Raw genomic sequence first — 27,604 nt, 5'->3', positions numbered from 1 at the left:
TCAACTTAAAACAAGATAGCAGAAAGAAACACTTCCCTTCCTGAGGAAGTACAGGTGAGGAGACTCACAACAGGAGAGGACTCGGTAAAAACAGATCATAACTTGTATTCAAGCACAAAAATACTTCACTCTGTCATACCTTGGCTATGATAGGTCTAGACCATTGCTTTAAAGGCAAAAAACTACAAAAAGAATTTACATAAAGAAGCATTAAGTTTGTGTTAGCACAACTACAACTGGAGAACAATTTATGCTTAAAAAAATGCAACCCTTCATTTTATACATTTCTGTTATACATAAAAAAACCCCCCAAATAAATCATTAAAAAAATGTATCTCTCCAACTACCAACCAAAGATACACTTTTTATAAGATATTTTAGTTACTGTATGCTATGCTTGGCACAACCCTGCTGCCAATACTTCAGTCTGGAAAAGTTGATTTGAAAAGTATTATTTATTAAATCTTTGACCATTAAATTAAAGATAGTCACCCTCACACTAAATACTATTAAATTAACACTTAATTTATGTTAACTTAAGCAACTTAAAATCTATCTTACCCAACTTTTCAGTAGTCAACCTTTTTAAGAATTTCAGCATCTATTTTGAAATCTTAAAAATACTATTCATAGAAAAATGTAAACTATTACAAAGGCAACACATTAAACTCTTGTATGCAGAATCGACATATGAGTTTTAATTTGTAGATTAGAAAAAAATATTCAAGTCTACAGAAATGTTTTTTGAATAAAATATTACTTTGTTAACACGTGTTTGTATTCTTTGCTTTATATGCATTTAACATAGTGGGGCAAAACAGGGTATTGACAGATGTGAGCTCTGGAACCTAATACACTGTGACAGTCAATGATAAATATAGTTATATAAAAGGAAGGAAACCGAAATTAATTAATCTTATTTTGGTAACACGGGTAACAAGGTCGGAAGGTCAGAAAATACTAAAAGGGAAAATGCTAAATGTATCAAAGAGGTCTGACTTTTAGTTGACCTATATTGTTCTATATTGTTAACACACAACTCAATCGTGTCATTTCGTCTTTGTCATGACGGTTCTGTTGCTTCCTTTTCCAGACTGAATATACTTCAGTATCAGGGTTGTGCATATACGGTGGGACAAAATTTGCAGAGGATAATTACTGTTCGGAGTTATTGCTGTATTATAGGAGAGATATGTCAACAAACACAGAAAAACAACAACAACAAAAGATTCATAACGTATTTTAAGTATTTTAACTGTTAGTTGACATGCAATTTGGTTTTCAAAACGTTAGTGCAAAAAGGGGGGGTCTCAAATACTGTTTTGCATTTTAAATATTTTGGAACCACTTTTTCAACTACTATGTTTACCTTTTGTCCCAGTGTAGATTTAATTTACAAAACAAATAAATGTTCTAGTATTTTGTGCATGAATTGTTTTCAAATTCATGTGAGAAACTGAAAATATCCTGCAATTGTAGAATGGTCCATAACACAGCTCCCACGAAGGAAACGGGGATATCGAATAAAACAGGTTATTAACAACTTACCTCAATTAGCTCATTGACGAGGGCTGCAGCAGTGTCTGGTCTTTCTCCACCCGAATGACTTCAGCGTTTTCTTAAACTTAATAGCGACTACAAAACTTTCATACTGACTGTTCACTACAGATAGATAGCTACTAGCATTAACCTAGACTTACGAACTGTACTGTACCCTAATATATAAAGATAGTCTCACCTGATCATCTCACTCCTCTGCCAAATTAACTGCACCATCTGTTCGTCTGTGTATATGTTTGCTAAGCTAATGACAAACTGCACTCACGCTACTAGCAAGGTCGCTAAGCAACGGTAAGCGAATCTTCCAAGGCTATGCTAACCAGCTAGCACAGTAAATATCGATATCATGGAGAAGCATTTTTTATAGCATCGGTAACAGTATTGCAGTCTGTAGGATTGTTTATTTGCTTGCTAATACATTTCTTGTTGAAGCTGGCTTACTTATATGGCATTTGAAAAATACCTAAAAGACTACACAAACGATGAAAACTACAACTACATGGATCCTCAAGCTGCCGTTTAGCTATTTTAAGTGTCGTAATCAAAAGAGCTTAAATACGAGTGACCTCTGGCTTGAGCGACAAGTGGGAGAAACAGAGAAGCGTGAGGGACGTCCTGCTTGTCTTGGCAGTATGGTGAGTAGATACAGTAAATATGTTGGTTATCTTATTTTTTTTTCTGCAATGGAGATTAAACTGTTGATATTCACCCTGCTTATGCAGGAAATTCACAAAGTAAGGTATGCGTTGTTTCTAGCTCACGGCATGACGCAGCCAACCAGAGGACTCAAAAGTTGACTTTATTTAAAAAGTCTCGTTTCGTGTCAAAGTCACGTGACACTTTTCTAATTTTGGTTATTTTAAATTGATGCTGATCTCCCAAGTATATACTCATTTGTTATGCAACCCTGAGTCGTGTCTGCAGGCACATGTCTATTTTTGAACTCACCCCCTGCTTTACTAAATCTTTTAGACAAGAATAGACACCCAGCCCACGTGCAGTTGCAGTTAAACTTTCATGTGTGTGCTATGAGAGAACTCAATGCTATGATTGCTAACAGCAGTTTTCTTCACCTTGTGTCTTGCAGGCTGAGCCTATTAGAGTTCTGGTGACCGGTGCTGCTGGGCAGATTGCCTATTCCCTGTTGTTCAGCATTGCCAAAGGAGATGTGTTTGGCCAAGACCAGGTAAAGAAGGGTTTTGCCCTGCGCTTGTTAAAAACTCAGTTCCCTCTGCCTGTCACCAGGCGCACCCATGAAACTGACAGCTGGGAATGTCACAAATTTTCCAGGTCATATCTGGGATGACATTGCACATACTGTATGTTGTTCCTTTAGAAATTGATTGGGTTACACTAGCTTATTCATGACCGCTCAGATCACCCTGGACTGTCCTTGAAGTCAATGAAGTGGCTCTTGTGCCAAGAGTCTTACGCCAACTTTAAAGCCACTTGGTCCAATTGGTACATGGCTTAGGCCTTCTCACGCTGTCCCAGAGAGCTAAGTCTCCCACTGAGATGTAATGGTATACAGGGATTATTATGCAATTTCATAATAATCATTTAAATTCAGTTATTTCATTTTTCTTATGGCAGCCAATCAGCTTGCTCCTGTTGGACATCACCCCCATGCTGCTGGTCCTGGAAGGTGTAGTCATGGAGCTGCAGGACTGTGCCCTTCCACTTCTGAAAGGTAATCATTTAAGGCTTTGCTCAAATAATTGAGCAATACCAGTTTGGTTTTTTTTGTAGGCATTTTTTTTCTTTTTTTGACAAACTGGATATTTAAAAGCAGAAGTAGCTAAATTATCTTTTTTTTCCCCATTTATACAGATACAATTTCTTCATGGTTTTTTTTTTTGTTTTTTGTTTTTTTTGTTTTTTTTTTTTTTGTTTGTTTGTTTGTTTTTGTTTTTTGGCAGAAGGATCACCTTGTAAATGTTTTAATTCACCTTTCCTTCTATACCTACATATCCCAAAATATGATCCTTGAGTAGATGTTAGCTAATAAGAGCAACTACACCCTTCTTGTTGGAGGTGGATGGTTTCTCTTGAATAAGCTGTAGAGATTTGTTTGCACAGAATGGGCTCATTTTCTTGTCTGAGTATGGACCCAGTTTTTTGTTTTTTGTTTTGTTTTTGGTGTGTGTTTCGTTGCTGCTGTCATGGACTCAGTCATGAGGCGCCACTATGTGCCATCTCCATTGTGACCTGGAATTTTTACTTTGCAATGGTGCTGTTCTTTGCTTTTGTTTGCACGGGGGCTGAAAGAGGCCCCTGTATTAAGCAGCCACGATGCAAAGACAACACCTCATGCACATCAAGACAAAGATAAATGCAGTTCTCATCAAACTGGTCACCATTTTTTCTAAATATTATGATTGCAATTTAGAGTGATGAGTGATGCTTTGTCTCAAACAATTCAAAAAGAAAGGTGACAACACGGTAAATGTCAGATGCACAACACAAACAGGAAGGACTTCCTGTGTACCTCATGTTCTTTTGTTGGAACAGTGTTAGAGTGTGTGTGTGTGTGTGTGTGTGTGTGTGTGTGTGTGTGTGTGTGTGTGTGTGTGTGTGTGTGTGTGTGTGTGTGTGTGTGTGTGTGTGTGTGTGTGTGTGTGTGTGTGTGTGTGTGTGTGTGTGTGTGTGTGTGTGTGTGTGTGTGTGTGTGTGTGTGTGTGTGTGTGTGTGTGTGTGTGTGTGTGTGTGTGTGAACAACTTTTAGTCATGCAACTTTCATCAGGAGCTGACACAATGTTCACATATTGCAGTAAAGATCTGATGTGCCATTAATTTAAAATGAATTCTTTTTTTTTTCCAGTTCAAAATGGGCCTTTGGGGGATCATGTATTGGAAACTCAGTTTGCCCATGTATTATTATGGCATTGTCAGAAATCTCAAGTATTGTCCTGCTATTTTCAGTTTAATAAACAAAAATATATTTTATGGTCATTTAAATGCATCCCCAATTCTCACTAATATGGTTTGTAAACACAATTTCACCACAGTGCTAATAATTTTTGATTGAGTTTTGCTAAAAAAAAACCCTGTATCAAATAAGAGTGAGGTCTACTTCCACCTTGGGTGCTAACAGTAAAGGTTAAATCCTTAACCAACCTAAGTACTTATGTCCCCCCCAAAGGCCTAGTATATTGTTATGAAATTCAAAGGCATTCTGCAAAAAGTTGCAGGTACTATAAAGTTTTTACAGATATTTTTTTTACACATTTGACTGCTTCTCTTCAGGTGGAGAACAAATTCCACTATGAACTTAATAATCCCTCTCAAGGTTCAAAGTTGACAAATTGCCAAAGAGTGGAGTATTAAAAACCTATTGGCAATTAATTTTCTCCTTCTACAGAGATCATACCCACTGACAAAGAGGAGGTAGCCTTCAAGGACCTGGATGCAGCTATCTTGGTGGGCTCAATGCCCAGGAAGGAGGGTATGGAGAGGAAGGACCTGCTTAAAGCCAATGTGGCCATCTTTAAGAGCCAAGGGGCTGCCCTGGATAAGTATGCCAAGAAGACTGTGAAGGTAATTAGAAGCATATTTTCTGATGTAAAACACTCCCTTCCTGTCAAGTGAGCAAATCTGAAAGAAACTTCTCAGCCTCTGCCAAATGGATAGAAATGTTTCCTAAACATTTTGTGCTACTGGGAAAAATAGCAAAATCTTAATTAAGTATTTCCTGAAGCCAAAACATTTTTCCCTTCTCGGTGTTGCATAATACAAGTTTGGTCGATTTACTCATGATAGTAATAAGACATAAAATCTACATGGCATATGTTTTTAAATTGGTTTGTGTGTTCAGGTGCTGGTTGTGGGAAACCCTGCCAACACAAACTGTCTGATTGCAGCCAAGTCTGCTCCCTCTATCCCCAAAGAGAACTTTTCCTGCCTCACCCGTCTGGACCACAACCGGGCTCGCTCTCAGGTACAGTCCTCTCACTTCTTTCACTTTCTGATGTCAGTCTCAGATGTTTGGCAGCCACATTGTGAATCGTGGCTGACTGAAAACCTGACTTTACTTCGTATCCTGTAGGTGGCGATGCGCTGTGGGGTTCCAGCCACTCAGGTGAAGAATGTGATCATCTGGGGGAACCACTCCTCCACCCAATACCCAGATGTTCACCACTGCAAGGTCAACATGTCCGGCAGTGAGGTGACCTGCTTTGATGCAATCAAGGATGATGATTGGCTTAAAGGCGATTTCATTACTGTGAGTTGATGGTTTCTAGATGAAAGCATGATAATTTATAGCTGGAGTATACTCACACTTGGATGCTTTTGGCTGTGCTTGAGAAAAGGCCTATAATATGATCCTCATATTTTACTTTATTGTTCTTCCATCTTTTCTTCATCCTGATGCTCCTCATAAGATTAATGGTTTTTAACATTACTGGTTACATTTGTGGTTCAACAATGCTCTTTTTTTTTTTTTTTTTTTGTTTTTGTTTGTTTTTTAAATTTGCACAATAGTGAGTTTTCCAGTTGCTGTTCATGCGGGCAGATGTCAGTAAGACATGAAGTCCCTTTTTTTTTTTTTGTTGTTGTTGTTGTTGTTTTTTTAGGCTGAGCTGATATACTCGCCTGTTTTCCAAGTCTATTTGAACTGCAAAATTATTCATCTGTATAAGCAAACAGTCTAATTTTATGTGGTTGTAGGTTTGGAGTTCAGTTTTTCAAATGCCACATTTATGTTGGAGCCTTGAGCATCACTGATGAAATTTCAGTGATAATAGCTACAGAGAATTCAGCCCTGAGCTTGCTCTGAAGGGTAAACAAACATTTAATTTTCCTTCAAGCAAAATATTTTCTGGGAGACATTCAAAAACATGATTTTTGTGAACCAAAAACCTCAAAGATTTGCAGAATGGTCAAAAATCCTCAGGGTGTTTCCAAAACCTCCAAAAGTCATAGTTGCTGGGTCTATCCTGGCTTCTTTTAGGTAGATAGGTATGCCTGAAACGCCTTACCTAGAAGGTGCTTGTCTCTAATCTTATTCTTCACACATCTTGTAGCAATACCCTATGTTCCTGTCCTTACCTGACAGCTTCACTGTTATGATCTGCTCTCTTCATTACAACAATCTCTCCATCGCTACAGACAGTGTACCGGTCCTTCTGTCAATCTGCCACTTGTTGCTTGCAGTGTGCAGCCCATGTAAAGCAGATATTTGTGGGACAATAAGTTAAGAAGTAGTAGTGATTTATGTACAGTGAAATGACACAGTTTCACCAGGCAGGGGCAGCATTTCCTATGAGTCCAGTTGATAAAGACAACTGATTCTCAAAATCAAAACTAGTCACAGAGCTCAATAACACTCCTGCATTTTCATTTAATGGCCCATGTTCTTACTTTGCAGACTGTGCAACAGAGAGGTGCTGCAGTCATCAAAGCCAGGAAGCTCTCTAGTGCCATGTCTGCAGCCAAGGCCATCTGTGACCACATGAGAGACATCTGGTCAGGCACCCATGAGGTAAATCCTACATCTGTTTGTTATACCGGTCATCTGGGAATTTTTGCATGTTGCACTGTTCTGATAAGAAGTAATTATTGAGACATTTAATGGGACACACAAAAGGTCCATTTTGCACTTTTTACCCCTCAGCTGTAAATGGCTGCTGGGGTATTGTCATCCGGCGTGCGGTGGCATGGACATTCAAGTTTGTGAATGTGATAACTGGAATGGGGTGCTGTAGGCTTTTCATATTGAAACCATAGGTGCATCTACTAAAAATATCAGACGAGTTTAAAACTCAAGGTCAAAGATCCTCACCGAGTGAAAACGCCCTCAGATTTCTGACAGGTTACATATGGTTCTATTGTCAGGGATGCAAAGTATTTGGAAAAGGCTGCATTTTATTTCAAATTCACTTTTAATGAGGTTTTTTCCTTTTTAAGGGTGAGTTTATCTCTATGGGTGTTTACTCAACTGGCAACTCCTATGGAGTCCCTGAAGACCTAATCTACTCATTCCCTGTCCAGATCCAGGTAAGCTTTGATCTGACATTGTCTCCACTCTTCTAGCAGCTAGCAATATCTTTTCAGTGCAGCTTAAGACTAGCATTACCCTCCATTGTCTTTTTTTGGATGTGGATTTCATATTGAATAGGGTTTTTGTTGTTTTGTTTTCTTTTGGGGGTTTTTGTATTAAAGTTTGTAGTAAATTAAACTTTGGGGATTTGTAGAAACATTATAGATAAAAAAACAAACAAACAAACCAACCAACCACCAAACCGACCAACCAACACTGAAGGTACATCTTTTTTCAGAACAAGACCTGGAAAATCGTGGACAGTCTGCCCATCAATGATTTTTCCAAATCAAAGATGGACGCCACTGCAGCTGAACTGGTGGAGGAGAGGGACACAGCTGTGGCTTTCCTTGGAGTATGACTAGAGCCTGCACATCGGCAATTAGACAGCCTCAAAACTCCAGATGCACGCCTGTGATGAAGCACTCCACCAGCCCCTCCATTACTGTGTGTGAGAGAGTCGGTGCTTATGGATGTAAAGTTGCATTTGTATGTCAAACGATGTGAATCTGACTTTTGTGATCTTGAATAACAATGTGTCATACTTAACTTACCCAGTCATATGTAGTCAAAGTATAGTGTCAAAAGCAGAGTTGTTGTACATCATGATGCACAAGTATCACTCACCATAAGTATGCAGTATACACTGAAAGTCCACTATACCGGTTAAAGCTCTCTCCATTGTTTTTTTTTTTTGGTTTGTTTTTTTTTTTTTTCCTTTATTGATTATTACATGGATCCTTGTTACAGTTAGTGAAGTCCTAAAACACTGGAATATTAATGCTGAAACAATTTTAAAAAAAAAACAAAAAAAAACAACAACAACAACAAAAAAAAAAACAAGTTGTCTGATTATTGGTTTCCATACATGGATGCTGTGATTTTTTTTTTTTTTTTTTTTTTTTTTTTTTTTTTTTTTTCACAGCATCCATGAGCCACAACCTTTTAAAACGGTCACAATAGGTCGTTTGAATCCCCTGGGGTACCAGATGGGGGCTCAATGAGTCAACTTTATTTAAGTATAGTTTGATGCTCATGTTCCACTAGTTTGTGATCTGTAGTTTTGTAGTGTAGGACACAAATGATAAAGGGTGGCATTAAAATATTACTCCACTAGTATTTATACTACATGTCATGTTAATATATTTAACAGTATGTATATAAAGTAACTAAAATTGGGTCCTATTGCAACATTTAAATGGTGTACTAACATTAATTATGCATGCATATTTGTATTATGCACTATTTTGCATAGTGAGTAATTTGAGGTATTTTTGAAAGCTCTGTTTGGACTTCAGTAGTTTACTGATTTCCTATAGGCCCACCCTGATTGTGAGGGAGTCGGGACAGATGGGGTCCTCATAAAATATATACAGTTAACTTATTAAGACTTGACACATATGTGGCTCACAGGAGATCCACTGAAGCCCAAAGACTACCGTCAGAGCAGGAGCTGAAATTACAGTTAAAATGAGTGTGGCAAGACTATAGCTTGCCATGACAGTGGCATGCAAAGTAACTGGAGACTGAGATCTCGTTTATGGTGGGAACTATTTTAAACATATAGTTATTTTTGCAACCATCATTCCATTACAGAGATTATACCTTGTTGGTTGCAGTGTGCAGCCCAGGTAAAGCAGGTACTTGGGGGACAGCAAGTAAAGTAGTGATTCACATACAGTGAAATGACACAGTTTCACCAGGCAGGGGCAGCATTTCCTGTTTTATTTTTTTACTCAGTTACAGTATGAAGAGTTATTATGTAACATCTGCATTTAATAAATTCACAGTGGATCACTGAGGATAAGCGTTAAAGGGGGCAAAGCTACCAAAAACAGTCACCACTCCCATATCAACCGTTTCATTTTGGTAATCCCAGTTAAAGAACTCGTTTTAATCTTTATATTAAATTTACATGAAAAAAAAATCATTCGCCGGTGTTTCATAGACGTCACACATGTCAGTGTCAATGTGAACACGTTACTTCTTTTTATTGCTATCACTTATTTTCAATATTTTAAGCTATCTTCAATCAGGCATTGCCAGAAACCAACATCGCACGTAGCAGAATCCTATTGGCTGCTAAAATCACGCACACAAAAACAGCTTTTTTCATTGGCTCCCATCCTTCCTCGGCGTTCCGATTCGTCGCTTCCTCGAATGGCACTGGAGTGTAAAATATCTTCAAAAACTATCCGATCACCTTTTTAACTTCTGCACCTTTTTTGTACATCCTGTGGTTTTTTTAACATCCAGTCAGCGATGTCGAAGGGGAGCAGAAGCGGCTTGAATTAAGGTGTAAATAAAACACATACATATTTTTGTGTACCCCGCTGTCTCCTCTGCTGGATATCTGTGGTCCTCCAGACCTGAAGGACCAGGCCGACCCCATCGACTTTTCTTCTGCCAATATCCTACAGTAAGAAAATGGCTTCATATGTGTGTGTATATGACGTGTTTCCCTCTCTACATTAGCCATTAGTAGGACTCCACACGCGGCTGGGTGTTGAGGTGTTATGTCCGGGTTTTCTTTTTGACATTTTTCAGCTGAAAAAGGTCGTTCCTCTTCCTCCGGTGTTACGTTCACGGCACCGTTGTTGATTAGAGTTGTCTCCTTGCGTGTGGCTTGTTTGTGGAGGGCATGGCGTTCATCTCTGTCTGTCCATCACCCAGTCACTCATTCATTTCCGCAGGCAGCATGTCATACAGACAGAGTGACTGTAAGTGTGCGCCCGGGTGTGTCTTTGTATAGGTGTGCACATCTCGGCGGTTAATTATTGACGGCGTGTGTGTTAGTTGACTTTAAAAATCCCTGTGGCAGCCATAAGGTGATAAAAATGAAAGCACTCGAGGGGGAGGGGGCGAGGCGCTGGAGTAAAGAAGAAGTGTCCAGAGGTTGTGAGACACAGTAAGGATTTGTGACGTGGTTGCAGGGTTGGGGCAGGGGGAGAAATACAGGCGTTACGAGCAATAAAAGAGCTGGGTACATCGGATCCAGCTTCACGTTGAGGGGAGGACCACTTGGCTGGTGTCCAGAGAGATAAGTGTGGTCGGATGAATGTGTCCTTGTTTTGCTCGTAGGCACAGCGTCTTATCCTTTAAAGCTTCAACGCTGGATGGATTTAAAAGGCTTGGGCACCAATGAATGAATGACCAGTCGGATGATTTAAGGATACCTCAAGGAAACTTTTAATATTATTATATATATTTTTAAATCCAGTTACCGGATGTTTGTTCAATGACACCTTGTTTTTTCTGGGATACACAACTTAAAGCGTGTCCACTTACTGTCATTTTAAACACTACGTGGCAGCTTAACCATGGCACTTTATGTCGAAGGTAAGTGATCTCAGGGAAGGTATTTCACTACAATTGTGACTCTAGGAGAGGGAGGCTTAAATGATTATGTGTGTGTGTGTGTGTGTGTGTGTGTTTTAATGATCTTTATGTGTCTCAGAACATTTTAACTTTAACTTTCCCCCACATAAGGGAAAGTGAGATTTATCACATTTAAATTCTAATCACTGATTATTAAAAAAAATAAAATAAAAATCCACTCTTTGCCAGACTGTTACAGGTTTAGTTCCGTTCCGTTAGTTCCGTTCCGTCCGTTATTAATTTGACTAATAAGAAAAGTTATTTTTTTTAAAGTTTAATAAATCCATTAGTATTCCTAAGCCTTTTAGTAATCATATTAAATATTCTTCACCACTATAGTAGAGTAGCCCCACTGTGATAAAATATGAATATGATAAATTATGTTTAAGTCAATAAATGAATACATTAATAACTGTCAGTAATTGTTAACTGATAACTTGATGCCTTCATTTGAAGAATGAGGTCTTAGAGTTTTCTTTACATAATCTTTAGTAGATTATCAGAAATCTGTCTGTAAGCAAGGTCTTCTTGGAAGACAGTCTGCTCACAGTTTACTAGTTTACTCACTGGTTTCATTCAATTCCTCCTACTTAACATGAACACACAACCTTGAACTGCTTTATAGCACTTATAAACACAGTTGGGATTTTTTTTCGGTAAAAATTGTTTCACAAAATGTGTTACATCTCACAGCAGGAAGGCTTATTGTAAATCAGTATAAAGTGATCAGGATTAACCTAGGATAATGCAAGTTTGATTTTTTTTCTTTTAGTATGAAAATAGATTGCTGTGGTGTTAAACGAGGCTCTGTTTCACAGTCTTTTACTGGTAACATGGTTTTGCTGACACGTGGTGGCTCCAACACCTCATTGGGATATTTTACATAGGTTTCTGCTTCTAAAATGGTATAATTAACTGATTGGTTAATGCTGCAATACTTCCCATGACTTACAGTAGTTACACATGGCTGAATCCGCTTTTTCTGTTTCTTGTTAAAAAGTGAGTAATTTGGTCAACAGTAACACAACGCTAACACCTGATTGGTAAATCTCCAAACGGTGTTAAACTGTTTCCCTTTCCTACTGCTGTTACGGTATGCTGTGGTGTTTGTCATTTGGCTTCAAAGTTCAGTTTCCTGTTGTCAATTTTGTCTCTGTGCCAGGAGCATTTGATTAACATGTCGTAAGATTACTTACGGTTAGTTGCAGCGCTACTTGGGAAATTGGCAATAAAAAGTCTGAAAGGCAGGATATCAGGAATTAATATGCTACATCTCAGAGCAGGTTAATGATTTCTACCATCTTTGTATACTCATATGCTTTTCATTTTTTAAGTAATAACAGTAAATGGTACTATGAAGGCAGTCTCGGTGAATATTATTATTTTTGTCATTGTCATTCATTATATTTGAGCTACAGTTCATGTAGGTTTTTGAATAACTACAGATTTTTATTCTTTCTTTTGGTTTTTGGAAAACTGAACAGATTTACTAGTTTCTGTTGTCATATTTACCTTTTCCAAACCTTCCTTATAAACTCTCAGGTCAGTGTGTCACATTTTGCTTAACAAGCAGTGAACATGTTTAACTGCTTCTACTAATGGACCATAACAACAATTAGGATGAAAATTGCTGTGCTAGCAGGTATAATTGCCTTGTCTTTTTTTTTATTTAATCAAAGCTTTTTACCTGGTCAGTGTTTAATGGTTTTGTTGGCACATGTAGAGCTATTAATGTTTACCTCGCGCTCAATGTGAATACATGGACTGATATTTGATAATCGTTTCTTAACATAAACACAACATAAACTGTCATTTTAGAGATAAATTAGCCATAGATTAAGTTGATTTAAGATTCCAAAAACATAGAACATGTGTTGGGTATGTTACTGTTAAAAAACTGTTTTCATAACTATCTAAAAGCTATACTTTCTTTTTCTGAATTACAGTGATCTGCTGTAACTTTATATGTAATTAGCCAGCTGTCATTTTTTTCCTGTTATGCAAGGAAGTTAGATTAAAACTCTGCTTGAGACTCTCAAACGCCTCTCACAGCTGTCCAAGGTTTCATTTTTTTACTATTGTTTACTTATCTATGGAACAGATTACTACACACAAGCCAACATAATCACGAGGGTGTTGCTGCTTGGAATAACGGGTGCTACAGTGACTCTTTAAGTATACCTCAACCCTTTTACGTCAACTCTGACTAGAAGCATGACAGCCCTCCTCTTAAATCTCATTGCTTTTATCATACAATGCAGATGGCTGTTGACTCAAAGACTGGAGTGTGCTCATGCTACAATAATGGTACAAGAGCCTGCGTTTACTTCTTTGTACATCAGTCACTCAGATGTTTCCATTGAGATCAGGGCTGTTGTTGATTAAACTGAGGATAAAATCGTTTGGTCTCGAATGACTACAAGTAAAAAGAAATAATAATGTACAAAGCAACAAATTCTCTTTTTGTTTGGTTTTTATTTATTTTCTGTCACACAGTCATGTGAAAAAGTTTTCACAGGACTCTGAGATCCTGTGAGAGGGGAAAATGTACCCCTCATTATTCAGTAGCTCACAATTTTAGCCACAATAAGTTGAAGTAAATTTTTTATGACTATCAGATTCTCACATTCTCACTCATTGTGGTTGTATTTTAGTTTTTTGGGTTTTTTTAGGTTTGTGGGCGTATGTTTATGTAAAGCTCTGTGAGGTTTCTGCCACAGCATGTCAGTCTGCTTTTATTCATTGACGACTCAATGAATACAAGATGTCCAGGTGCTATAGAGATCCTTGGTGCAAAACGAGCCCAATTCATCACCCCCTGTGCTTCACAGTTGGTATGAGGTGTTTATGGAGGCAAATTGTGCATTTTATCAAAAGTGGCGCTGCGCATTATGTCCAGACATTTCCACTTTGGCATCATCCGCGCAAAGGACATCATTCAAGAAGTCTTGTGATTTGTTCAGATGTAGCTTTACAAACCTGAGTTTATATACAAGTGAGTTAAAAGCTATAAGTGCTCAAATGCTTCAGACCATTTTTTTTCTTTTACTGTTGGATCTGTATGATGTCAGAGAGAGACGATATCCTTAATATGGGCTTCTCAAGCACCCATTGGTGGTTTGTGGGTGCTATGCAGTGCTTGCAGGCTTACATCTTCATAATGTAGCTACTACCAAAATGTAAGCTCTCTGGCTACATGTAGAAATTCTGTCCATTAAAAGCTATAAACAGAATCAGTGGCAAAAGGCATTCAATCTCTTGATTTGAGTGGCCAGTTAAGCTTTAAATTTTAGATGGACTTTTTCTTTTTGCACATTAAGGTGGGGTTTTTAACTGGCTATTAAAGAGGTCAGAACTGAAATAATATATTTAGCAGTTTTTCTAAAAGGGGAATTTTATTTATTCAAGCATGTTATACATTTTTGTGGACCAGTTGTGGTTTGAGATATAGTTACTTGCACAAAAGACCATTTTGAGCCAGAAAAAACCTTACAGGAATTTGTTTATGTTTCGTAATCAGACGTAATTTTATCACACACAAAAATAAACGATGAATAAAATCTGTAAAGAATCAAGAAATGTTTCACTCTAAGGATTGAGCATATGATACAAATCGAACACGTTAAAACTGTCTCCCGTCTCACTCCGTAATTTACCGTCTTTCGTGTTTAGGTCTGAGTAAAGGTGTGGCTAACGGAGGGATGGCTCAGTTCCAGGAAATGATGCGGCAGCAGCTGGAGAGCTCCATGCACGATGAGCTGGAGAAGCTGCTGGACACCACCACAGGGGCTGAGCGAGAGGTACACCAACTGTTTGCTTCGCTGTCTTTGTTCCTCCCTCTCTGACCATCTGGTTGTGATTTAGAGGGTGGTGGGGTCACAATTCTGGGAAAACACAAAATATGACACATACTGGAGCACACTGCCAAAAAGGGTTCCACCTACATGTCTCATAACATTTTAGCAGCCAAACTTCTTAAGCAACATTCGCCCATTTTGTCTGGTTTTATTCATAACATAATACGTCAGCAGAGGGATCCAGGAACTAAGAGACTAGGTAAATTTTCTCAGAAGCCCTAAATGAACTTGAGAGTGAGCTCTTTTCAGCCCACAGCACCAACGTAATAAAACATTCAGACTAAAATCCAAATTAAAATGGCAGCAATAACACTCTACAGACTCATCTTTCCTCTGTGAGATTTCTTTGGCTTTAAACTAGCATAAAGCTTGGGACAAAACTGGAAATAAACACGCGGCGTTTAGCTGTAAACTCTTTCAGGCATTAACCAAACCTTGTTTAACTGCAAGCAATCAGGGAATAAAACACTGAAGAGTAAAGAGGTGAGAAGTCTGTCACATGCAGGTGTGAGCAGTAATTCCCACACACTTTCAAATGTATTAACTTGCTGTAACTTATACGTGTCAAACGGCATGTGCACACACACACACAATGGGTTACTCATTGAACTTTGAAGGTCTCCAGTGTAATTGGATACCAGTGTGAAAGTCCAGACAGTGACGGCCACCTAAACTGTTATTTGCTTAAGTGTTATTTGCTCCACATTGGGTGTTTAACTCGTCACCCATAAATGGGACTTTTCCTTTTCTTTTTCTCTTTTTTTTTTATTAAAAGAAAAAAAAGCACAAAGCTACGTGGCATGTGACAAAGTCTGGACTGTACAAATCCAAATATTTTATGTGAAAGCAAACAAAAATTTCAGTTTAATTTCAATAAATCCAACCAGCTGTGCGTGGCTGACATGGAGTAATTGTACTGTAGATTTCACTTTTTACAATAAGATATACTTATCATCATTATTATTATTAGTAGTAGTAGTAGTAGTATTGTTATTATTCTTCCCACAAACTGGTCAAGTTTAGAATGTATAAATACATCATTCTTGTCTTTTATATCCAGATGCTGTTTCATCTGTTTGTGTGCACATCTGTTAAAGTTGTGTATAAAATGGTTTATGAAGAGAAGGTCGAAACAAATTCCATATAATCACAGTGGACTAGACAAATTGTATCAAATCTTCAAGTAAAACAATTAATGTATATTCAGGGACAAAAAAGGGGTGTTTAAATAGTTTTGGGGACTTTGGACCTTGGCTGTTTTGTTTGTCTGTGTTAAAAATGTAATAACTATTTGGTCGAAACAAATACAGATTAACGCTTCAAACGTGGAAATATAAAAAAGGTCCTTTGCTGCAGTTTTGCACTATACAGTTGTGCTTAAAGAATATGCTAAATCACCCACAGGAAAGAAATCAACATTCTATAAATAGTTTCTAAATGAAGTTCACACCCATAAATTTGCATAGAACAATAATTATCCTTTTTGTATAAGAGGTATGGGGCCCTTGAAGCACACTGCTTAATGTGTGTAACAATCCATGAAACTGAGACTGAAATTGCAATACAGATGTCTACAATATTGTATCGCGGATTCTCAAACTCATCTTTTATATTTAAAGCTTTCCAGTATGACTTTGATGAATGGATCTTTTTAAATTCCAGACACCAGCCCCATTTAAAGAAACAGTAAAATGCCTGTAAAATTAAGTATAGTGGTTTCAGTCAAACCATTTTTCCAAGGTGTGCAGTTTCTCTTCTGCCCTCGAAGCGATAATACTCTGAAATAACTGAGGCAATTTCAGAAGTGATTTTCAACATTTTCATGTCTTTCTAGAAACCACTTCATAGTGACTTTGCAAACTCAGCCTTAGTTTAAGTTAACATCTTTGTTTTTCAGGTATCCAAGAAAGACTTCGAGGGCTTCAAGAATCTCTTCCATAGATTTCTGCAGGTGAAGGGACCATCAGTGGAGTGGATCAAGATACAGCGACCTCCAGAAGACTCTGTAAGCCTTCTTTTTTTGTTTTTAGCGGTTAATTGTATGTTTGTCTGTGCTGACTCTGGATTTGCACCACTCATAACATGTGATTTGTCTTTGTTTAAAATATTAAAGCATCTATTTTCCTTGCAGAAGGGGGCATTCAACCCCACAGCAATGGTAGATATGTCATATATTTAAAAAGTAGCTGATATTGAATACAGAATAAAATAACTTCTAATCGGTGGGTTGTCGATTCGACCCTTACCACTGAAAGCACAAGTGAAATGATGAAATACCATTTGGGTGATGGATTCACTAGTTGTGAGATTAAGTGATACCAAAAGATTGCAGTGATAAGTTCATCTTTTCAACTTGTGAAAGCATCACTTGTTTCAATCCTAGAGCATCGTCATTCACTGTGATTGTGAAAAAAAACCAGTAGGTGTTTTGCAAGTTTTAATAACAGCACGTTGGTGTCGTTAAAATTAATGAGGAACCTGCATTTCTATTTCTGCACAGTGACGTTTTCCTAACAGTGCCTAACACAGGCAGTAATAAAGTTCGTTTTAGTGCTTCAAGAATCGGTCTGCACTGTAGAAGTCTGACGTGTGACTAACCTTGCTCTGCAGCTTCAAAGCTATTAGATGAGCTGCTTTGCAACTCTTTATAACAATGGCAAGAATAGACTATTGTAATAGTTTGTTTGTCTAAAATGCTTCACTTAGAAAATTACTTTTACACCTTGGACAAACTGGAAATTCAGCTTGCCTCAGGATGTTATTACCCTTTATAATGACCTAAGGAGTTCCTGCACCAATGAAAACCTGTGTTAGAGTCAACAAAGAGAGAGAAAACAGATGTGTGGTTCTCGACAGCTATTATTTTCACCTCCACCAAGGAGGTTATGTGTTTGGTAGCTTTTGCATGCGTGCCACTGTCTGTAAACAGGATGGCTCAAACGTTTTTGAGTGAATTTTGATAGAACCTTGTAGGGGTGTAGAGTGGAAGCATCTTAACAATCCATTCAAATTTGGCTTACATCCACCAACATCTTCAAGGTTAACTTGATGATTAATTCGTAGCACATTGACAGTAAATCTTGTGACTTAAAAGCTATGATTCTTATAAATGTGGCATGTATTGTCAACATATAGAAAGTTATATATAAGGATTGGAAATATCATGTCACATTTGACCTTTGACCTCACTTTCAAGGTCAGATTGGTCTCAAGGTCAAAATGATAATAATGTCATTCAGAGCTACTTAAAACTGTTTCTTACTGCTGTTGTTTGTATTGACAACATATAGAAGTATAAGGAATGATATATGGGTATTCTAAATATCACATTATTTACAAACATATTTACTCAACAATGAGATGAATGCTACACACAGAATACAAATTTAATATATAGAGTAATCCAAGTCTGTAAGCAGAGTTTATTCTTTGGATGATTGAGTGACCAAAATTCAAAGTGGGTTTCAGGTTAGTTAGAATAGGTTTTCCTTTCCTGTTAAACTTCTCTGTACGCCTGTGGGATGCTGCGTAGGAAGTGCTTTTTTTATTGGTATTGTCAGCTAGCACTGGGGAACACTGTGAAATATGTGGCTCAACCAGTAATGTTGCTTTTTTGTTTGTTTCTTTGTTTTGTTGTCCCAGATTAGGCATAATAGTGAAAAATGTCTCTTTTGTGAAGTGAACAAAACAAAACTATCTACTGTAACCATAGTTTTTGCATTTATGGCATGCTCCTGTGATCTTTGTTGACTCCAACTTTTCAGCCAATCAGGATTCAACAGACAAATGGTGTCAACTTTCTATTGCTGCTGCCAAGAAGGAACCACTACAGCCCATGAAATCAAGCCCATGTTGCAGCACTCCCATGTTACAGCCTGGTACTAGAACCAGCTTTGGTTTCTTCATAACCGCTCCAGGGAGATAAAAACACACGTGCTAGATGTATAAGTTCGTGTTTAAGTTTTTAGGAGTGAAATTTTTGTAGCTTGCTAACATTGGCTTCCCCCTCCTGTCTTAAAAAGCCAAGTGACTTTGTGTTCAAAAAACTAACATGGTGGAAACCTGAACCGTTTTTCTTTTTGTTAACCCTTCATGGGCCAGCAACACAGACCTCTAGAGTCCTTTGTGCTGTACCTTTGCCTATAGCTAACTCCAAGTATCTCACATTTTCTCGGTGTCTGCCTGACGGCCTCGTCAGTCTACACTTTGAGGCTGGTCTTTCTTACCCTCTGTGTCTCAGCAAGTCAGATTTTTGTTCTTTGTAACAGCACTCGGGACCTCCAGCAGCTCTTGAGCTGTAGAAAGACTGTTCTTGCCTTGATTCCATGCTTTGACATCTAAATCTGGACCACCGTCCTTGGTAATGATACTTCCAAGATAACTTCACTATTCCAGGGCATTTCCTCCAAGTATGACTGACTCGGTTCTGGTTGCATTGATTCTTGTAATTTTCGTATTGTCCATCATATATGGGATGTTGGGCCCTACTGTGATCAGGTGTTTGTTAGCATCATCTAATCCTGCATCTGCTTGATTGTGGTGGTTGTGGGAAAGCAGACCTATATCATCCCAACGTGTGCCATTGTGGTGTCTACGTCTATGTTTTATACAATCTATAAGTGCTGCACACAAGTGAACCTCCATAGTTTGCTTGTCTGTTTGTAATCCTTCTTTCTGCAAACGAACACCAATGCAGTACTCCTGGCTTTACTTTATTCCATTACAGTAAAGCCATTACAGTAAGATCCATTATAATGTAATCTTAGTGACTGGTAACATTTTTAGACACAGGGTTATCTTATTAGAATGATTCTAAAGAAATGGTAATGGACCATTGTAGACTTTGCAAGGATAACACCCACATTTCTGAGCTGTTTGTTTGTATCCTGAAGGCCCCCTCGTGGATTGCAGTAGTCAGCCCTTTCTACTTTCTTCTTAAGCCACTGTGGATAAAACTACAGATGAAGATGACCAGCTGTGCTCAATAACATGGGTAATTTCAATCTAACTATACGTAGTGCCCTTTAGGCTACGTTCACACTGCAGGTGAAAGCACATCAAATCCGATTTTTTTGACCCTATGCGACCCATATCCGATCATGGTATGACAGTGTGAACGGCACAAATCCGATATTTTCAAATCCGATCTGGGTCACTTTCGTATGTGGTCCTGAATCCGATACATATCCGATGTTTTAGAAAGCGACTGCTGTTTGAACGGTCATGCCGCATTAAATCCGTCTTTTACGTCACTGACACAGGACAGACGCCAATTATCAGCGCCAGAGAAGCGCCCGAGAAGACATCGCGAACGCTTCCTGGCCATCCAGTGTAGATGTCAGTGAAACTGTTGGGAAGACAATGTGAACATTTTATTTGTACTGTATAATCTGCAGATTCTGACAGAAATCTGCAACTATCCTTTGAAGCACCGCTCCTCTCTAAAACAGCCATAAGGATAATTATTAGGTTATTTACATTATTATGTAAATAACAAAATAACTTAAAGCAAAAATTGGGAAACGTAAAGTCCGAAGTCTTTATATTAAGGGCCATCAGTCAAACAATATTGTTTGCTCTGGGTCTAAACAGAGAGCGTTGTGTGTGTGACATCTTCTTTTGCGCATGCGGGCCGCTTTGAGCGTTCACACTAGAGCGCGTTTCCTGTCGCATTTTATTTGTAGTGTGAACAAGCAGACAAAAAAATCGGATTTGATCAAAAAATCGGAATTGAGCATTAAGACCTGCAGTGTGAACGTAGCCTAAGTGAGCACACATCGTCTTAACAGGGGACTTAAAAATGCCTGTTAATTTTTGTTAACATTTACACCTCTAACTCTACACTGTCGTCTTAGCAGGAAACCAAACAAACCAACCACACCAGCCACAGGAGTCAGTCTTCATGGCGCTAGTGTGCATCAGTCACTTTACATAGTCAAAGTGTGAAATCGTCAGAGTTTGTTTCTCTTTCGCTGAAAAAAAGCACACTTTGTAGAGCCTCAATAGTTCCAGTCACAAGGGATGCCTTCAGTGCTCCCCTCCAGTTTCCCCAGTGCTGCGTTTACATGTTTTTGTGTTAACTTAAAAGTGCAAGATTGAAGTTCAGTTTAATCTCAAGAGGGGGATCTTTGAAATTTAAACGCTGTGTTTTGTGAGAGCTGTTGTTGAGCAGTTAGGAGCAGCACCTGAGTGTAGCCAGTGAGCAAATGGATCTGCAGAATCAGATCAGTCTGAGAGCTGGCTTTCAGTCTGCGTTCTCTTTGAAACTCTGTGGAAGTTAATCTCTCTCTCTCTCTCTCTCTCTCTCTCTCTCTCTCTCTTTTGATGGAGTGGAAAGTCTGACTAATAACAGAAATGAAAACACTGCAGTAGTGAATTGTTAAGCCGTAAGATGAGATTGCAAAAACATGTTAAAGCAAAACATCAGACTGTGTGAAACACAGGGGAAGAAAAAAGGAAATTTTATTAATAATTAATTGGATTAGATGCTCATTTGCAAAAGTCAGCAGCAACGTCTTCACCTCAGTTTGACACATTTAAGAGGAATTGAGTCAGTAAAATCAGGTCAACAACACAAATCAATCATGTATCAAACTGTTACTGTAAATAATACACGTTAGCATCGGCTATTGAAGTATTAGCAATTCTTTCATAATCAAAGTCTAGCAGGGTGTCATAATCTAGTGTTCTGGTGCTGGTATTGTGCCAAAAAAGGATTACTGGTATTTGAAAAGATTATAGGTCATTTCCGAGTTCTGGCCAAGAGGCCAGGAAAAAATTGCAAAACCTAACCTAGCAGCTCTCTAAATGTGTTTTAAAAAGGCAAAAAAAGTTGGATTGCTTTATAATGCAGCCTTAAGCATATTTGCACAACAGGTCGTTTCTTTATTCTATATATAAAACCTTTTTGTAAGTCCTGTTGTCTACTGTGTATTTACCAAATTAAACAAGGATACTGGAAGTTAAAAGTAAATGCAAACACTGGGAATCACTTTTTGGGACAACGCTGATACCAAGCCCGGATACATAGACGGGAAGGGCATCCGGTATAAAATTTGCCAACTCAAATATGCAGATCCACTGTGACAATCCCTTGGAAAATAAAGGGAACAGTCAAAAGTACCTTTAACTATTAAGTTGTCACTAAGGTATAAAAACACATAGTTGTGTTAGTGTTACTGTGAGATGAAGGCATGTTTATAATACTTTAGTATTAGTATTAGTCGTAGGCTGACTTCTGGCATTAGTAACTAATTTGGATATTTTTACCATTTAAACTTATTTTCCATGTTGAACTGAGAAGATTGGTAGATGCAGGCAAGAGTGCGAAGAGCAATAAATATTCTCAGTAATGGTGGTTATGATGCAGCAATGAACATCTGAAGAATTGCATGCAAGTATGTCCTTGTCCTATTATGTGTCTTGATTTTTTTAATTTTTAATTTTTTTACCTTAAGCCATTTACAAAACTAATAATAAACACTAGTTTGTATAGAAATTGAAGGTCTCTGTTTTTAACTGTTGCTGCAGCCATCCAGTTTAAACTGTAAAAATGGAGAAAATTCATGTCTTGAATGTAACCATAGCTAATAATTACACCCAGAAAACCACAACATCCGCGCTCTGTGTCACACCCTGCTCTCCCACCACATCTTTGTACTCTTCGTACTCGCCTCTTCATTGTTCAGTAAAGACAAATGTCATAAAATATGGAATAAATTGAATGTTCATCATCATCATCATCATCATCATCATCATCATCATCATCATCATTTATTTGTATAGTGCTTTACGAACACACAAGGCAGTCCAAAGTGCTGAACAACACAGGTTAAAACAACTACCAATTTAAAAATACGATAAAATCATTACATACAATAAAATAAATAAGAAGGTGTCAGTTTCCTACAGAGTTAAAAGCCAGGGAATAAAAATAGGTTTTCAATCTGGACTTAAAGACCTGCACTGATGACGCTAGTCTAATTTGAAGGGGAAGGTTATTCCAGAGCATCGGAGCCACAATTGAAAAAGCTCGGTCTCCTCTGCATTTCAGCCGCGACTTAGGAACCGACAGCAACAGCTGCTCAGCTGAACAGAGCAAGCGAGGAGGAACATGTGGTTTCAGCAAATCAGATAAGTAAACAGGGGCCAGACCATTTAAAGATTTAAAAACCAATAAAAGGACTTTAAAACGAACCCTAAATTCAATGGGAAGCCAATGCAAAGAAACCAGAACCAGAAAATGTTGAATTTGGACAGCTAAAGTATTTGGTGCAGATTGTTTTCATTTATACCACATCTACACCAGCTTGCTTAAATTAGCTGGATCGCAGCTTAAATACCTAAAAGGACTCATGAAACGTACATGTGTGCATTCCTCACATTGCAGTCCGTCACTTCATATCAGCTATGAAAGCTATGTGTCAGTTTCTCATGTGGGCTTTATTAGTGAAGTTTGTGGTAAAGTTTGTCAATGTTCCTTTCTTCAGTTTTTTTTTTTTTTTTCATTTCTTGTGTTTGACTGACACACATAATCGTGCAAAGTCACTTGTCCCGTTCCACCACATTAGTGTGATGAATTCCAGAGCGAGTCAGACAGGTATAACAAAAGTATTAGTCACTGAAGTTTCCCAAGTGTTTCCTTTATAGACTTTCTTGTGCGTCATAGGTCCACACATGTCACCTGCTTTCTCCTTGTAATTTCTTTGAAATCTGTACTTGTGGACACAAGCCAAGTTCATTTTAAATAATGATTAATTTTCAGTGTGAATAAAACCATTCAGCGTTTGACAAAAAACCCTCCAAAAATATGTATTTATAGCTACCACTCCTTTTGAGTGGGCTGTAAGTCGTAACTTATGATATTTTTATTAGTGTTTTGTGAATTATTAACTGCTGTTTTACAGATCAGTCATAAACTGTTATTAAACTAGGAAGGAAGGTTAGGAAATCTTCTCAAAAGTCCACCATCCTATCATTCCTCTGTTGGATTGTTAATTTGAGGGTGGGTTTTGGAGGATTAGTATTATTGGTTATTATTGGATTATTGGCATATTGTTTTTTGTCTTTATAGTTGGATTAACAACCCACAGTAATCTCTTCCTGTTGTTTCCTCTCATTTTGAGATTATGGAGCACTGCACTCATTTTAAAGAGTGCATAGTTGCACACCCACACATATGTGTGCCATAAGAGTTAGGAAATAATTCAACTGCATCTCAGAAGTTGCTCACTTCCTGCATGAACAACTGTTGCATGCCAAAGTAAAAGTATAGTCAAGCAGATTCAGTCACATTTGAATCTGATATTATTTTAATGTATTTTTAATGAGTGGGCAGCGTGGTGGTGCAGTGATTAGCGCCGTGTTGATGCTAATTTCTCAAGTATGAAACTATCTGTGGAGTTTGCACGTTCTCTCCAGCTTGCTTCTGCAGTCCAAAGACAAAGATGTCCGATGAATTGGCTGTAGATGTAAAGCTACGCGTGAATAGCTGTCTGCCTCTTTGTGTTAGCCCAGCATCCGACCAGCAGCCTGCCCAATGACACCAGGAATATGCTCCAGCCTCCGCTGTGTCCCTTAGTAGGAGAAGATGTGTGGCATTTTTAATGGGATAGAGGTCCTAATATTGCCTTTCTTAGCAAGCTTTGCAGATCACTCTGATTATCACCACGACCCTGTAATAACAACTTTTTGGTTGTCAAAAAAACCCCAAAAGCATCTTTGACTGGTCAGACAGTTGGAGCACTTATCTTGTGCAGGAGGACTTGCACCATTATCCATTTATTATTAGCTTATGAACCATATATAAATGGATTAACAAACCCTGCAAAGGAGTTATTAAACATTGGTTACTACTCATGAGCTGTGTTTAAACAGTGATTTTTCTATAACATTTTTAAAATTCCAGTAGTTTCATGTGTGCTTTCATGTTCATCAGGTGGCATTTAACTTTTTCTCTTGAGTGTGTGACAAAATAAACGGAATAAACAGAAGTGTTTTTCGGTACAGTAGCTCAAAGAACAAAACCTGATCTTTCTTACCATAGACTCTGTTTCTCACTGTCAGCAGTTACACCACTCTGCAAGCTAAACAAAGTAAAAATGTTTAGGTACTTCTTAGGAAATACTACCAGAAAATAGGGCTGTTCGATATAACGATATATATCAGATGACGATAGAAAAACATCTATCGTTTCATTTTACGCTATCGTTTGTTTCGTGGTGTCACAAAATAAACTGTTTACGGCAATATTTTTTCATTATTTTGATGGTCACTGTAGTGGCTATATTAATTTCCTAAAGTTCTCTCTTTCTCTTATATTTAATATAACCACACTACAGATGGACAAGCGCTTGTTTTTATGCGTTGTGGTTAGCAACAATGACGGTAAAACCACCTCGTGTCCGCTTGTTTATTTTCCACATAAACCTTTCACAATAAAGCTCAAGATCCTGTTGAGACTTTTCAAAATAAACTGAATCACGTGAAAGATGCAGAGTATTTACGGATGAGAAGCAAAAAAGAGCCGTCAGGTGCTAAAAAATAAACCTTAGACTCAAACGTTAGAACAGGCTTTTCCCCGCAGCACGCTGTGTAATAAATACTCACAAAGAAAACGGCGGCCGTTACAACCTATGTCTAAAAATGTATCGTTTCATGCATCAGTTAAAACACTGGACTCCAGGTACGCGACGCCCAGCTGGAAACACTTCACGCAAGTCGAGCTGCCCGACATTCACAGAATTTACAGAAAATGTTACATTTTCGTGATTTATATCGTTATCGGACGATAGATGTCTTAATATCGGGATATGAAATTTTGGTCATATAGCACAACACTACCGGATAAGCCAGTTTGGGTTGTCTCTGTGTGGCATGTTTTATATATGATAAGTAAATGAGGAAGTTACTTGCTATGTCTGCCTCAAACAGACATAGCAGGATCTCTCTCTTTCTCTGTAATGCTTTTACTTTCCAGTTCTTAGCTGCCTTTTCCGCTTTCTTCTTTTTTTTGTCCTTAACGATCTCAGAAGCTGCAGACAGAGAAAGAGAAGATTAAAGATGGAGAGTAGGGCAGGAAAATAGGAATAAGGAGCAAAAGGATGTGGCTTCACAGAAAGATAAGGATTCCATAAAGAAAGACGGAGACAGAGAGATGATAGAGTTTGGGAGAGAAAAGTGATGAGGCAAGAATTGGAAACGGAGAACCTAAAATGAAATAAAAGTCATGACAGTGACAGACTGTAATGAGACCGTGGAGATGATATATGCATGTGAGACAGAGAGAAACTGAAATAAGAGGACACATCATTAGCTAAAGTTTCTTAAAATCTACAGCCAAAGGAAGCACTTGAATTACTGCGATACTCAATATATTGCAAGAAAGTCATCTATTATATATAAATGTATCTTAGTGTGTATCATTATTATTCAGCTTTATTAATGTGGCAGTTTAGTGTATTAAATTTTCTTCTTCAGTGCTGGTTGGCTAACCTCTGTTCACTCCAAACTGAAGGTGTGATTATTAGCGCTTCAGACATGCTGGACTTGCAAAAACATGACAGCATCAGAGAGACAAGCCATCCAAAAATAAAACAACACTATTGTGGAAGTTTCTTTTCTTTTCTTTTCCCTTTTCTTTTCTTTTCTTTTCTTTTCTTTTTCAAAAATAAACTGAATAGACTGTTTGTCACCTTAATTGTTACCCCTTGAGTCTCTTCCCAGTGTGTACACTCACATGTATGAAACATTTTCAGCATTTCTACAAGGACAAATTTGTGAACTTTGCACCGCTTACCCCCCCTTGGGCTGAGCGTTTAAATCTCATCTTCAAGATTATTTGCTGACGTTAATAAAAATGCTGGATAAAAATGTCAGACTCAGTGCTGTGGGGAGATTTGATGGCACACAGCACTGGAGCTGTAAAAGGTCATATTGTTTTGTGTGCGTGCGGTTTGTAAGAGATGAGATGAGGTTGCGGATGATTTCGTGCATTGTTGTGATCCTGAGGTTTGTTTTCTGTAGGAAATGTTTGTGGCTTGGAACATCTTGAATATCTTTATGCATAAATGGCAGTGGTGAGTTTTAATTTGTATTAAAAAAAAAGAAACTTTGAATGATGGGAGAATGGAAAAATACAAATGTTTAAACTACTTGATGGAAAAATGCACAACTCTGACTCAGTAACAGCTGAAAGTAATTTCATGTCTGGGGATGTTTGTATTGTTTTCTTTTAACTTTTTCTAAAAGGAAGATGAGTGATTGACCCCTCTTCGTTTCCCCCCGTAAATGCCGATATTTCACTACATCAAATTATTAGTAATATGTCAATGCACAGGTTAGTTTTAGTATCACACATCATATATCATTAATTTACAGTTTATAGGGATCCTTTTTTAAAAGGGACATGCTGTGCTTTTCTTTACATTCTGTCATATATATATATAAAAGTTCAACATAATGAGGTGAGCATATTTGTAAGTAGTTCTTAGTAGTACCTAACTAGTGTTCCAAAAGATCAAGCTCAACTTTTTGGCTCTTTATATAAGAGCAGATAACCCTCATTGGACCATTTCTAGCACAAACTACAAACTACTACTGTTCAAATCTTGTGTTTGCGATGAGTTATGACAGCTTGTTTCATACAGATCAGCGGCCACACCAAGGTCCAGTAGAAGATATTTAACCCTTATAAAACTGAGCTGCAAGACATGGAAAGCAGCTGTAATAGAATCCTAATAATAAAAATAGGTATTTGGAAATTTTGGCG

General features: G+C 37.9%; 3 protein-coding genes across 6 annotated transcripts in view; 2 read left to right on the top strand and 1 right to left on the bottom strand.

Annotated features, from left to right (window-relative positions):
* Window positions 1–1,678, bottom strand: part of LOC116324855 (WD repeat containing planar cell polarity effector) — an 87,887-nt gene extending 86,209 nt beyond the window's left edge. For all 3 annotated transcript variants that reach the window (XM_039622060.1, XM_031745621.2, XM_039622061.1), the window contains exon 1: window positions 1,549–1,678. The gene's annotated coding sequence lies outside the window, so the exon portion shown is untranslated. The remainder of the gene's footprint in view (window positions 1–1,548) is intronic.
* A 334-nt stretch (window positions 1,679–2,012) lies between these two features.
* On the top strand, window positions 2,013–8,149 carry LOC116324867 (malate dehydrogenase, cytoplasmic-like). Its single transcript, XM_031745637.2, has 9 exons — window positions 2,013–2,195; window positions 2,648–2,746; window positions 3,154–3,250; window positions 4,922–5,097; window positions 5,375–5,497; window positions 5,606–5,782; window positions 6,929–7,042; window positions 7,468–7,557; window positions 7,839–8,149. Exons 1-9 carry the CDS (start codon window positions 2,043–2,045, stop codon window positions 7,959–7,961), a joined length of 1,152 nt encoding a protein of 383 aa, XP_031601497.1. The 5' UTR covers window positions 2,013–2,042; the 3' UTR covers window positions 7,962–8,149.
* Window positions 8,150–8,533: 384 nt separating this feature from the next.
* The window catches only part of ugp2b (UDP-glucose pyrophosphorylase 2b), a 40,337-nt gene continuing 21,266 nt past the window's right edge, over window positions 8,534–27,604 (top strand). Inside the window, exons 1-3 of one of the 2 annotated variants that reach the window (XM_031745579.2) lie at window positions 8,534–10,019; window positions 14,651–14,778; window positions 16,733–16,840. In XM_031745579.2, coding sequence (XP_031601439.1) covers window positions 14,680–14,778; window positions 16,733–16,840 — 207 coding nt within the window. In that variant the 5' untranslated portion in view covers window positions 8,534–10,019; window positions 14,651–14,679. Of the gene's footprint in view, window positions 10,020–10,521; window positions 10,940–14,650; window positions 14,779–16,732; window positions 16,841–27,604 lie in introns of those variants that run through there. The other variant, XM_031745577.2, reaches the window with a different exon arrangement.

This window comes from Oreochromis aureus, linkage group 13 (assembly GCF_013358895.1).
Source record: "Oreochromis aureus strain Israel breed Guangdong linkage group 13, ZZ_aureus, whole genome shotgun sequence".
Classification (NCBI taxonomy): Eukaryota; Metazoa; Chordata; class Actinopteri; order Cichliformes; family Cichlidae; genus Oreochromis; species Oreochromis aureus.
The sequence above is the reverse complement of the archived record's forward strand: the minus strand, read 5'-3'. Positions and strand labels throughout refer to the sequence as shown.

Coding starts and splice junctions, on each gene's coding strand:
- LOC116324867 (XM_031745637.2), top strand. CDS start 2,043: ATGAAAACTACAACTACATGGATCCTCAAGCTGCCGTTTAGCTATTTT. Junction 5,783..6,928: donor TTAAAGGCGATTTCATTACT/GTGAGTTGATGG, acceptor CTTACTTTGCAG/ACTGTGCAACAGAGAGGTGC. Junction 7,043..7,467: donor TCTGGTCAGGCACCCATGAG/GTAAATCCTACA, acceptor TTCCTTTTTAAG/GGTGAGTTTATCTCTATGGG.